The following is a 13,402-nucleotide window of genomic DNA, read 5'->3' on the forward strand; positions in this document are numbered from 1 at the left end:
TTCTCTTCCAGAAGCATGGAAACTTCTCTTCCAGAAGCTTGGAAGCTTTTCTTCCAGGAGCTTGGAAACTTCTCTTCAAGAAGCTTGGAAGTTTATTTTCCAGAAGCTCGGAAGCATCTTTTCCAGAAGTTTGGAAGCATCTCTTCCAGAAGCTTGAAAGCATCTCTTCCAGATGCTTGAAAGCTTATCTTCCAGAAGATTTGAAGCTTCTCTTCCAGAAGCTTGGAAGCTTCTCTTCCAGATGCTTGAAAGCTTCTCTTCCAGAAGCTTGGAAGCTTCTCTTCCAGAAGCTTGGAAACTTCTCTTCCAGAAGCTTGGAAACTTCTCTTCCAGAAGATTGGAAGCTTTTCTTCTAGAAGCTTGAAAACTTCTATCCCAGAAGCTTGGAAGCTTCTTTTCCAGAAGCTTGAAAGCATCCTTTCCAGAAAATTATAAGCTTCTTTTGCAGAAGATTGGAAGCTTCTTTTCCAGAAGCTTGGAATCATCTCTTCCAAAAGTATGGAAACTGCTCTTCCAGAAGCTTGAAATCTTTTCTTCCAGAAGCTTGAAAGCTTTTCTTCTAGAAGCTTGGAAGCTTTTCTTCTAGAAGCGTGGAAGCTTCTCTTCTAGAAGCTTGGAAGCTTCTCTTCAAGAAGCTTGGAAGCTTCTCTTCAAGAAGCTTGGAAGCTTCTCTTCTAGAAGCTTGGAAGCTTCTCTTCTAGAAGCTTGGAAGCTTCTCTTCTAGAAGCTTGGAAGCTTCTCTTCCAGAAGCTTGGAAGCTTCTCTTCCAGAAGCTTGGAAGCTTCTCTTCCAGAAGCTTGGAAGCTTCTCTTCTAGAAGCTTGGAAGCTTCTCTTCTAGAAGCTTGGATGCTTCTCTTCTAGAAGCTTTGAAGCCTCTCTTCTAGAAGCTTGGAAGCTTCTCTTCTAGAAGCTTGGAAGCTTCTCTTCTAGAAGTTTTGAAGCTTCTCTTCTAGAAGCTTGGAAGCTTCTCTTCTAGAAGCTTGGAAGCTTCTCTTCTAGAAGTTTGGTAGCTTCTCTTCTAGAAGCTTGGAAGCTTCTCTTCTAGAAGCTTGGTTGCTTCTCTTCAAGAAGCTTTGAAGCCTCTCTTCTAGAAGCTTGGAAGCTTTTCTTCTAGAAGCTTGGAAGCTTCTCTTGTAGAAGCTTGGAAGCTTCTCTTCTAGAAGCTTGGAAGCTTCTCTTATAGAAGCTTTGGGGCGATCCATTAATTACGTAAGACAATTTTCGGGATATTTCCACCCCACCTACCCCCATGATAAAATTTTTTGTATGAAAATCTAAAATAAATTGTATGACGCGTAAGAAATCTTAAACCTCCCCTCCCCCCATAACCCATTACGTAATTAATGGACAGCCCCTTGGAAGCTTCTCTTCTAGAAGCTTGGAAGCTTCTCTTCCAGAAGCGTGGAAGCTTCTCTTCTAGAAGCTTGGAAGCTTCTCTTCTAGAAGCTTTGAAGCTTATCTTCTAGAAGCTTGGAAGCTTCTCTTCTAGAAGTGTGGAAGCTTCTCTTCTAGAAGCTTGGGAACTTTTTTTTTTCTTTATTATTGAGATTTTCACCCCTAGGCTGGCTCATCTCAGGCTTGGAAACTTTTCTTCTATAAGCTTGGAGGTTGCTCTTCTAAAAGCTTGTAAGATTCACTTCTAGAAGCTTGGAAGGTTTTCTTCTTGAAGTTTGTTAAGCTTCTCTTTAAGAAGCTTGGAAGCTCTTCTAGAAGCTTGGAAGCATCTCTTCCAGAAGCGTGAAACTTCACTTCTAGAAGCGTGGAACTTCTCTTCCTGATGCTAAGAAACTCCTAAAAGCTTGGAAGTTTCACTTCTAGAATGTTTAAAGCTTTTCTTCTAGAAGCTTTAAAGCTTTGAAGCTTATCTTCTAAAAGCTTGGAAACTTTTCTTCTAGAAGCTTGGAAACTTGTCTTCTAGAAGCTTGAATGCCTCTTTGCTAGGAGCTTGGAAGCTTCTCTTCTAGAAGCGTGGAAGCTTTTCTTCCAGAAACTTGAAAGCTTTTCTTCTAGAAGCTTAGAGGCTTCTCTTACTTCTCTTCTAGAAGCTTGGAAGCTTCTCTACTAGAAGCGTGGAAGCTTTACTTCTAGAACCTTGAAAGCTTTTCTTCTAGAAGCTTGAAAGCTTGTCGTCTAGAAGCTTGTAAGCTTCTCTTCTAGAAGCTTGGAAACTTCTTTTCTGGAAGCTTGGAAGTTTCTCTTCCAGAAGCTTGGAAGCTTCTTTTGCAAAAGCTTGGAAGCTTTTCTTCCGAATTTTTTTACGAAAAATATATAGCTTCCTAACGTGATTGATATGCTGTACTTGGGAATGAAAACTGCTCCCAAAGTTTTGCTGTATAATCAGAATAAATTCTGCTTTCTTACTAGCTTCCATTATCCTGATTGACATGAACCCTATCAGATCGAACGAATCTCAATAAAGCCCATCATATTAGAATCGCAAAAATGCTTCGTATAAATGAAGCTTATTAAAACTGCTGCTACAAGCTCTGTGTCGACAGATTATTCAATTCCAGCAAGTTCAACTCGACTCAACCATTGGCAGTGCTGTCTAGTATTCATATTTTTCCATTTTATGTTAAACACACCGGCCGCCTCCATCGCCCACCTTCCCATGGCGTTGATTCTGATCGATTTTGCACCGACAGTACAAAAGACACCACCAAAGCGGAAGAGTCAACTTTCGCTTCCTCAGACTTGCCGGCTCAGAAAATAAAACCAATTCATCCCCTGTAGGGTGGTTCATAATGATGTAAATACAAAAAATCTTGTTTGTTTGGATCCCAAGAAGCTACTGTGAAAGAATGAGCCGAATCCGTCAACTCTCTGGAGAGTTTACCGAGCTTGGAACTTGTATGGAGAAAATCCATCAAATATACGGGTAACACGGTTCCAATTACATTTTCATCCATAGATGGCACAGGGGTCGATGATCTTCCCTAGGTACCTACAACTTTTTTTTCCTTAACTCAAATACTTCCGGTTTGTTGAAGTTTCTTCTAAACTAATCGGAGAATCTTCAAATCAATAATGCATGAAATGTATCGAATACAGCGACATCTATGGACAAAAATGTAATTGGAACCAATTTTTTGGTAGATTTACTCCATACAAACTTCAACTCCTTAGAGTTGACTAATTCCTTTTAAACTTTCACAGTACTTTCTGGGGTCCATAAAAATGAGCCACCTCAGTCTCGAGTAGCAAAATTCAGCGAAAGCACCATCCCCCAATCGACGACGACCGGCGATGACTCATCAATATGCAAATGAATCCCGAGATAAAGTTTTCATCAACTTTATCGATAATAACCGTCATTCCAATAAGTCCAGCGCTGCTCGTCGCCTTCTGAGAGAAATCTCATCTCAGGAGGATATTAGGAATTGTTACCAAAAGGAAAACTTTCTCAGCTGCTTATTATCGTAAAGATTGAAGGGTTTGCGGTATTCCGAATAATTCTGTCAAACGCCTTTCGGAATGGTAAACTGTGGAATGCCAACAAATCCTATAAGAAACAATATTAAATTTCTAATTTCAACCTTAATTCGTTGTGGTCGTATACCTGACGACACGAATCACAAATTTGTTTTAATAATTTTAGTCCATTTATTAAACTTTGTAGGATATTGAAATATCCTATAATGTTTTAGAATTATTTGTGAAATTTAATTAAACAAATAAATTTAGCGTTTTGTTTCGCATGAAAAAAATCAATATCGCATTCCCTTATCAAAATGACTGAGTACTCACTTTAATCCTGTGCTCCTGGAGAATGTTGTAGGTTTCCTGCATCTCGTCGATCCTCAGCTCCACCGTCAGCGTTGTCGTCTGGATGGTATTAATCGTTTGCATGACACTTTTGAAATGTGGAAGCTCCTTCACGTTCCGGTCCAGCTCTTTTCGCAAGGTCTGTTGGGCGGAAATGGAAAAACATAGCAGTTATTATTTCAATGGCACCGGAAACACATGTAACGAAAATCAACTCATTTCCTGGCGAATGGGGATGTAATGGCGACGACGACGAGGTGGTTGTTAGCAGAAATCCCCAGCTTGACAGGCGAGTGATCCCTGCAAGCTTCATAAACAAATTCCCTTGTCTGAGAGTCTGGAAGTGGAAGCCCGGAAACGGTTCACAACTTCTACTTCGTTTTGGACTAGCACCGGTTTTACCGCAGCAGCGCTCTAAATAGGATGCATGATGGTACCAGTTTCCATGTGAGATGCGAGTAGAGAAATGCAAAGCACCGCGAAAATGGGAAAAAATATACACAAACTATGAATAATAAATTACCGCTTTCATTTTTGTTGCACGAACCTGAAGAGTCGTGCTTGGAGAATAACTCTTACTTTAACAGGATAGTTTATTTTATTGAGTCACTACAGAAAAGGTTTGTTCGTTGAAAAAGAGCATTAAAATATTGATTTGTACAATATGAAAGAAAATTTTATTCTTTTCCACCAACTTGGAAGATGAAGCCTCTCTTCAGGAAGCTTTGAAGTTTCAATTCCAGAATTTTAAAAACTTTTGTATATTCAATTTGGAGGACATTATACGGAAGTTTTGGACGCGTCAGAGTAGTCGTTCAACGAAGAGAGAGCATTATTTATAGAATTTTGGATGCTTTTAATTTAGAAATTTGAAATCTTTTTTTGAATCTTGAGAGCTACTTTTCTCAGAACCGGGAAGTTATTCATTCAGAAGCTTGGAAGCTCCTCTTCCAGAAAATTGAAAGCTTTTTTTCGGAAGCTTGGAAGTATCTTTATCAAAAGCTTAGAATCTTCTCTTTGAAAAGGTTAGAACCTTCTCTTCCACAGGCTTAGAAGCTTGGAAGCTTTTCTTTAGAAGCTAAGAAGCTTATCATTCAGAAGCTAAGAAGCTTCTTTTTTTTAAAAAGACACTACACGTTAATGCTTCCAGTGGGATGTTTGCCCTTTGAAGGAAGCACCACACTAGACAACGGACTAGCATGCAACGCCCAGTGGCACAGTCGGTTCTTCGAGAAGCTTGGAAGCTTCTCTTCCATAAGCTTGGAAGCTTCTCTTCCAGAAGCTTGGAAGCTTCTTCTTCAGCAGCTCAGAAGCGTCTTTTTCGGAAGCTTCTCTTTTTGACATTTGGTAGTTTGTCTTTCTGAAGCTAAGAAGCTTCTCTTTCAGAAGCTTTTGAGCTTATTTTTTAGAAGCTTGGAAGCTTTTTTTTCAGAAACTTGGAAGCTTCTCTCTCAGAAGCTTGGAAGCTCTCTTCCAGAAGCTTGAAAGCTTCTCTTTCAGAAGCTTGGAAGTTGTTTTTTTCAGAAGCTTGGAAGCTTTTTGTTCAGAAGCTTGGAGACTTCTCTTCCAGAAGCTTGAAAGCTTCTTCTTAAGAATCTAGGAAGTTCCTCTTTTAGAAACTTGGAAGCTTTTCTCTCAGAAGCTTGGAAGCTTTGTTTTCAAAAGCTTAGAAACTTCGTTTTCAGAAACGTGGAAGCTTCTCATTCAGAAGCTTGGAAGATTACCTTCCAGAAGATTGGAAGCTCCTCTTTCAGAAGCTTGGATGCTTCTCTTTCTGAAACATGGGAGCTTTTCTTTCAGAAGCTCGGAAGCTCCTTTTCCAGAAACTTGGAGGCATCTCTTCCTGAAGCTTGGAGGCATCTTTTTCATAATGTGGAGACTTTTATTTCAGAAGCTTGTACCGTCTTTTTCAGAAGCTCGAAAGCTGCTGTTCCAGAAGATGGAAAGCTTTTCTTCGATAAGCATAAAGGCTTCCGTATTTAGAAGCTTAGAAGAAAAAACTTCTATTATAAAAGTTATTCAGAAGATTAGAAACTTAATTTCCAGAAGTTAGGATGATTCTTTTTCAGAAGATTGTCTTGCTGAAACTTGCAACTTGTTAGTTTCTCTACAATTAGCGAAGTAGATATTATGAAAGCTTGAAATATTATATTCTAGATGCTTAGAAGCTTTTCGTCCAGAACCATGAAAGTTTTTGTTTCAGATGAAGCTTACTTTCACAATCTTTAACGTTTTTCCCAAGAGTTAGCATGCATTTCTTCAAGAAACATTATTTTCTTGAAGCATGAGAGCTCTTCTTGAAGCTCAGATGCTTCTCGTATCAGACCCTCAGTCAAAGCAGTATTACTTTTCCACGAACAGCCTATATATTTCCAAAATTGTCTAAACAAAACAGTTCATAAATTGGCTCCGTTATATTACATAGCTCTTTGATGGTTGGCAATTTAGGTTCTACTAGGCATAACCCACTTATTTTCCCTCCGACACTCATGCATTCATTCACATGCATTGTAATATTTTTCCGGCACTAAAGTCCAAACTGCCAGTCTGCCCAATTGTGATGTCCAGTTAGCAGAAGACCAACACCCGGATCGCTCGGGTGTTAAGAATTTATTCGTGTCCAGCTCAAACAGGGGGACTGGGCCCGGAAAACGGGCGGAGGAGGCTTGGTCCTGTCAGCCAGAGCCAGTTGAATATTTCATAAAATGCCAACCCAAAGTACAAAATCCCAGGATGTCCTTATGACGGAATAGAAATTTATGCGACTGAATTTTTAATCATCGCTCAAGCGCTGGGTCGAGCCGTCTCCGTTTGAGAAATGTTGGTAAGGAGGGTGGGCATTTTGAGGAGCGGTCGCCGTAGGAAATTGGGACTATTGTGGAATGCTAATTTCGTTGGACAAAGGTGTTAGTGATATCCCTACTGGAGAGAAGCGAAGGATGGTAGCGCTTGACCGTATATAGCTAATCAAATTAATGCAAATAACTGGGGATTTTCCAATTTGAGGCCGAAGATTAGAAGTGAAAATTGGTATCTGGAATCAATTTAGATCTAGCTGTTGCCGGACACCATCACAATCAACTTCAACGTCTATATTTCCAAACCAGCAGTCTCCCCATGCATGGCTGCCACTATCTGGTGTCTATCAATAACTAGCTTCTAGTGTGGTGATGACAAGAATTTAAACTAACGATCTGGAATAAAATTTATCGACATAACGTACTAAGCCACTTGTCTCTGGCCGAGCAGTGTCGAACTGGCAGCAAATTAAATTCTGAAGCAAATATCGAACAATCATGAGAACGTCAATTGAGGTTTGATGGAATGTGTTATGGCGATGGAAGGCAGGGAAGAATAAGATGCTATCTCAGCCAATAGTTTCTAACTTGTGAGTGTGCACTTTGCACATTGATATTGAGGGGCGAGGGTGGGATGCCTTGGGAATAAATTCCAATTTCTTCAGCTTTGCACACAGGTGCCTCTCGGGCCGAGCCAAAGCTTGGCAGCAGGTGGTACAGAATAAATACACCGGAGGCCGTCCTTCAAAGATACTGACCACAGACAGTGATGATGAGCAGCTTGTGCTGTATATGTACACTATAGGCCTTAGGGCCACAACGATAGATTGCTAGCATCTTCTTCTTGGAATTTCATCAATATCGGAAACGAGCCTGCTTATAGACTTTGAGATCAATTATCACTTCTACAGCTATTAAGGCTAAATAGCCTTTTGGCAACATTGATGACTTTTCAGCTTGCATTTCAAAGTGATAAAACCCAGTCTTGACAGTTTATATTGACTTGAAAAAGTATCACTGTACGCGCTAACATGCATAAAGTATGCTGATACTTTTTCAGCTGTGTCAGTGCAAAACCAAATGATTTTTTTGAATCTAAATCGTGAGATGAATTAGCAACAATCATCAGCGACGCGTAAAAATTTCAATGACGGCCTACTTCGCCTTAATTGAAAGCTTTCTTTGCCAAAGTCTCTATTTTCTTAAGAGGAAAATAACCATCAACGTATTACAATTTTTCAAAACCAATTTTTTACTCAAAATTTAAGTAATGTTCAAGAAAATCTATCATTGCATTACTCTTGCTATCTGAATTGCGATGATAGATTTGTATGAGGATTTCTTCAAATTTGAATGAAAAAAACTGGTTTTTCATTATTGATGATTGCTGATAATTCAATGATGGATCCTTGAGCCTTTATTGCATATTGTGTGAAAGGCACGATGATACTCTATGCCCATGGAAGTCAAGGAAATTTTCCTTACGGCAAGATTTTGGGCCTATTAGGAATCGAACCCAGACACTTTCAGAATGACTTTGTTTTGTAGTCGGGGATGTTAGCAATGCTAAAGAAAGCTAAGCAAGATTGCTTGCGTCAGAAAATTTTCAAAGGTGAAGAAGGGCGTTTAGTGGTTTGCATTTCACCTTGGGTCAAGAATTCAACGTAGAAGTTAAGTCTTTATCTTATGTTCAGCGACGGTAGTAGTAACTTATATCTGGTAAGACAGAAAAGTTCATTTAAGCCTAACTTATTATTATGGTTTAAAATATTTTTTTTAATTGTAGATTTTTTTTATGGATATTTTGATTTTTTAGCCCATGAATGTTTTTAGCCCACGACAGTTCAAAACGGTCAACAAAATTGTTGCTGTCAGCAGAGCGAAACCAGGCCACTATTGGCACATCTTGTTAGAATTCAAAATTGTTGTCGATGTTCATTACAATATGCTTAAACTAGAAGAGAAGAGTTTTGACCAATATTGCCTCATGTATGCACTTTCACTTCACACTTTGGGGCTTTCCTTAGCCGAGTGGTAGGAGTCCGCAGCTACAAAGCAAAGCCATGTTGAAGGTGTCTGGTGATTCCCGATTGGTCAAGGATCTTTTCGTAAAGGAAATTTCGTTGACTTCCCTGGGCATAGAGTATCATCGTACTTGTCAAACGCAATACGAATGCAAAAATGGCAACTTTGGCGAAAAAAGCCCTCAGTTAATAAGTGTGGAAGTGCTAATAAGAACACTACCCAAGCAACATTTTTAGTTTTTTCATTTACTACAAGCTGTTGTTACCACCATATCGTTAAAACTCATTTTAGAACTTATTAGTCTTAATAGGCTTAATAAACCTTTGATAAAACTCCGTTAAGCCCGAAAATGCCCACACTACAGGAGGTTGTTAAGACTATACCTTAAAACCGTTTTTAAACTTCTTAGTTTTGTATCGTATGAATGCATTTACCCTTGTAGTATGCTATAAAACATTCATAAGAGCTATTGTATAGCCTTATTGAGCTCAACTAGCGGTATTAAATCTTTTACGATATCCTAATTCACGGAATAAAACCAATGTTAAGAGCTTATGATTGAACAAACATCAATCAATAAGTTGTTTATAAACCATAACCTCTTTTTTAAAATTGAAACCATCATGATGTCTGCCGACTCATAATTATCAATTAAAACAATATTTTTTTGCGTGGCAGAAAATTTCCTTACGATCGCGTGAAATTCCTGCCAATAAAAATTTACTGGTGGAATGACATAAAATTTTTCGATTTACAGCAACGCGCCACAGTTACGACATCATTATTGGCTATCTTATATTTTACTCCATTCCATTTTCAGAATGATTTCATGCTCATCTTAATCATAAATTGAAATTTCCCACGCATATTGTAATTTTCAATCCGAAACGGCGATAATAAAAATGGATTCCATCCAGTTAAATCTTGCTGGTCTTGTCTGGGATAGTTTAAGATCATTTGGTGATTATTCTGAACAATTATCCATAAGCGCTTTTGATCTTAAGAATCCGTGCGCAAAACCCTCACTGGCTAAAATATTCCTAAATCAGAATATTTGTTCTGCCCTAAGACAAATGAGTTTTTTGGGAGCCTTGATTTAAACCTAATGCACTCAGGAAAGCTAGTGCTGTCAAAAAGGTAAACAAATAGGAAGATTCTCTTTTGTGATGCAATTCATTTTATTGAATTCGTGCCGTTATGTATCTTAATGTTTTATTGGACTGGATTGTTATAATGAAACCCGTCGTGCTTGATCGGTTGTACTGATGCAGAAAACGGTAAGTGAGAAGTGCCTGAAAAATTGAAGCTTTTTTTGAGTAGCTCAGCTGTTGTGTGCAGCATAGTTGTCCCACTAGAACGGGAAGTTCAGGCAAGCATGGGAAAAATATGCTTTATGAGGTAGTCTGTTAATTTTTCGAGAGGAATATTTGTTATTTCTATGTTTGCGTTCTGATTAATCCACAATTCACTACATGATTATCCTTATCAACATAATGATATTGATAACCACACGCAGATTGCTTTCCAATAACATGCATCAGACAGTTGAGATTTAAGAAGGCTTTAACATGACTTAGTGTAGCCTTAGAAGTTTTACCTATGCCTTGACAAGACAAACAAGATGAGGTTTTAAGTATAGGTTTTAATAGACACTACACAGCTCCTTCAAAATACAATTTATTATCAACAAGTGTGGCCAGCAAATAAGTTTTAATGAGAGCTCTTGTAGATATCTACAAAGCATTTTAAAGTGGGTTTTACCGAAAAGAACGTTTGGCATTTTACAATGCTTTATTAAATCTGTTAGGAATGTATACATCTCTAATAAAACCTCCATAAATAACATCTAAGATCAAAAAGCACTGAAATTGTTACTTGGGTAAGCTGAGAAGCCAGGCTCTGTCAAAGTGAGGACGTAATGTCAAGAAGAAAAAGAAGAAGATGCACTTCCAAATGCCACTGAAAGAAAACAAAATATCGAACCAACTCCATGAGTAACTGGCATCTTAGGATTTCATAGATTTTCACTTATATGTGCTCTTAAGTATTAAATAAAAAGAATTATAAATTTGAAATATTCAGGAATGTGTATCAGAACTTCCTCTGCAACTCTTATGAAGGCCACTTTCAGGTCAAGGAAAGTATAAATAATCCTCCCGGAATTACCTCACTGTTGATACCTTTTTTTTTAAATTTCTTTATTAGTATCATTCCAAACATTACATTCATTTCTTATATCTAGGTGTTCTGTGTTATTAGACACTATCATCCTAATTTGGTAAAACAAATTTAAGAATTAATTAACATTTTGCCTGAAATTATTAATGATTGTATTTGACATTTGTTCCTATGTTTCAACATTGGATATTCTATGTAACTCATTGGTACTATACCAGGGAGGAACCCTCAGAATCATTTTCAAAATTTTATTTTGAATTCTCTGCAGAGCTTTCTTCCTGGTATTACAACAGCTAGTCCATATTGGTACAGCATACAACATGGCTGGCCTGAAAATTTGTTTGAATATCAAAAGTTTGTTCTTAAAACAAAGTTTTGATTTTCTATTAATAATGGGATAGAGACATTTTACATATTTATTACATTTGGCTTGAATGCCCTCAATGTGATTTTTGAAAGTTAAATTCTTATCTAGCATGAGCCCTAGATACTTAACTTCATCTGACCAATTTATTGGAACCCCTCTCATCGTGACAACATGTCTACTTAAAGGTTTCAAATAAAGAGCTTTTGGTTTATGTGGGAATATTATTAGTTGAGTTTTGGAAGCATTAGGAGAAATCTTCCATTTTTGCAAGTATGAAGAAAAATTATCCAAACTTTTTTGCAATCGACTACAGATGACACGCAAGCTTCGTCCTTTGGCGGAGAGGCCTGTGTCATCCGCAAACAAAGATTTTTGACATCCCTGAGGTAGCTCAGATAAGTCAGATGTGAAAATATTGTATAATATTGGTTCCAAAATTCTGCCTTGGGGAACACCAGCTCTTACAGGAAGTCTTTCAGATCTGGAGTTCTGATAATTAACCTGAAGTGTACGATTTGACAGATAACTTTGAATTATTCTAACAATGTATGTTGGAAAATTAAAGTTTTTTAATTTTACAATCAAACCTTCATGCCAAACACTGTCGAATGCTTTTTCTATGTCTAGAAGAGCAAGACCAGTAGAATAGCCTTCAGATTTGTTGGAACGGATCAAATTTGTTACACGTAAAAGTTGATGAGTGGTCGAATGTCCATGGCGGAATCCGAACTGTTCATTGGCAAAAATTGAATTTTCGTTGATGTGGGCCATCATTCTGTTCAAAATAACCTTTTCAAAAAGTTTACTGATGGAGGAAAGCAAACTGATTGGACGATAGCTAGAAGCTTCTGCAGGATTTTTGTCTGGTTTTAAAATTGGAACAACCTTAGCATTTTTCCATTTGTCAGGAAAATATGCTAATTGAAAACATTTGTTAAATATCTATATAAATAAAAATGGAATGGTGTTTGTATGTCACGAAATGGCTCACGAACGGGTAAACGGATTTGAATGATTCTTTTTCCGTTCTGTTCGTCAAGGGTTCCGACGTGTTTAGGTGTATAAAAATCCTAGGATATTCACCGGGAAAGTCGGAAAAAATGAGCGTGAAAGGAACTTTTATTTTGTATGGGACGATACATGGCGTTTTTCAACAGCCTACTTGATGGCAAGACAAAGTTTGCCGGGACCACTAGTATCAACTAAAAATGATAAGCTACTTTCGGGAAGTTTCTTGTTGAGGATGTAGAAAATTCCATCATCGCCAGGAGCTTTCATGTTTTTGATTTTTTTTATAATAGTTCTCACTTCTTCCAAATCAGTCTCCCAGGCATTTTCGAAAACGTTCTCTTGATTGAGAATATTTTCGAACTCCTGAGTAACATCATTTTCAATTGGACTAGTAAGTCCTAAATTAAAATTTTGCGCACTTTCAAACTGCATAGCAAGTTTTTGAGCTTTTTCGCAATTAGTTAGTAATAATTTGTTTTCCTCTTTCAATGCCGGTATTGGCTTCTGAGGTTTTTTCAAGATTTTAGATAATTTCCAAAAGGGCTTAGAGCCAGGGTCCAATTGAGAAATTTTATTTTCAAAATTTTGGGACCCTAACGAAAGGCGGAAACACGAAAGGCGGAATCACAAAAGGCGTAAACTCAAAAGGCATAAACTCAAAAGGCAGACCAACTTAGACGTGTAACAAAAGGCGGAAAATAACATAAGGCATAATCTTAAAAGGCGGAATTGTTCAAAAACGATTTTAAAATGCTTACTTAAGCTTCCAAACGATAATTAGACTGAGCTGTTTAGGTTCCTATTCATATCGAAGTTTTCAAAATCTCTAAGCGGACTTAGAATTACTTTTGAAAAACGGTGTATTTTTGTTTTTCAATTTATATGTAGGTATTAGCCACTATAACCAAGAAATATCTTCCCACACCAGGGTGATGTTAGGTGAAATATCCGGCACCTGTTTCTATTTCTTTTATTTATTGTCGACTGTTTCAGCCTTTTTTTCTGTTTCTGATCGGGATGAACCACTGCGACCAGTTTTCTTTGATCTTTTGTGGTATACCCGTGTCCTTTGATTAGTGCATGTCGTTCTACTCCATTACTATTGAGAAATAATGAAGTAGTCGTTTTTTATACAAATATCATTCTTTACCATTTTGCATAGAGCCTCTTTAGAAAAAGATACCGCTATTAATACCTTTTGGAGAAAACAGTTTATCACCATTAAACTCTGAAAAGCGCGCCCCTTAATCAGGTTCG

General features: G+C 37.8%; 1 protein-coding gene across 1 annotated transcript in view; it reads right to left on the reverse strand.

The window, feature by feature from the left end:
• LOC110674134 (dynein heavy chain 10, axonemal) overlaps positions 1-13,402 on the reverse strand; it is a 363,130-nt gene that overhangs the window by 159,773 nt on the left and 189,955 nt on the right. The window contains exon 28 of the mRNA XM_021837893.1: positions 3,749-3,907. Within this exon, the coding sequence (XP_021693585.1) occupies positions 3,749-3,907 (159 nt within the window). The remainder of the gene's footprint in view (positions 1-3,748; positions 3,908-13,402) is intronic.

This window comes from Aedes aegypti, chromosome 1 (genome assembly GCF_002204515.2).
Source record: "Aedes aegypti strain LVP_AGWG chromosome 1, AaegL5.0 Primary Assembly, whole genome shotgun sequence".
NCBI classification, from domain to species: domain Eukaryota; kingdom Metazoa; phylum Arthropoda; class Insecta; order Diptera; family Culicidae; genus Aedes; species Aedes aegypti.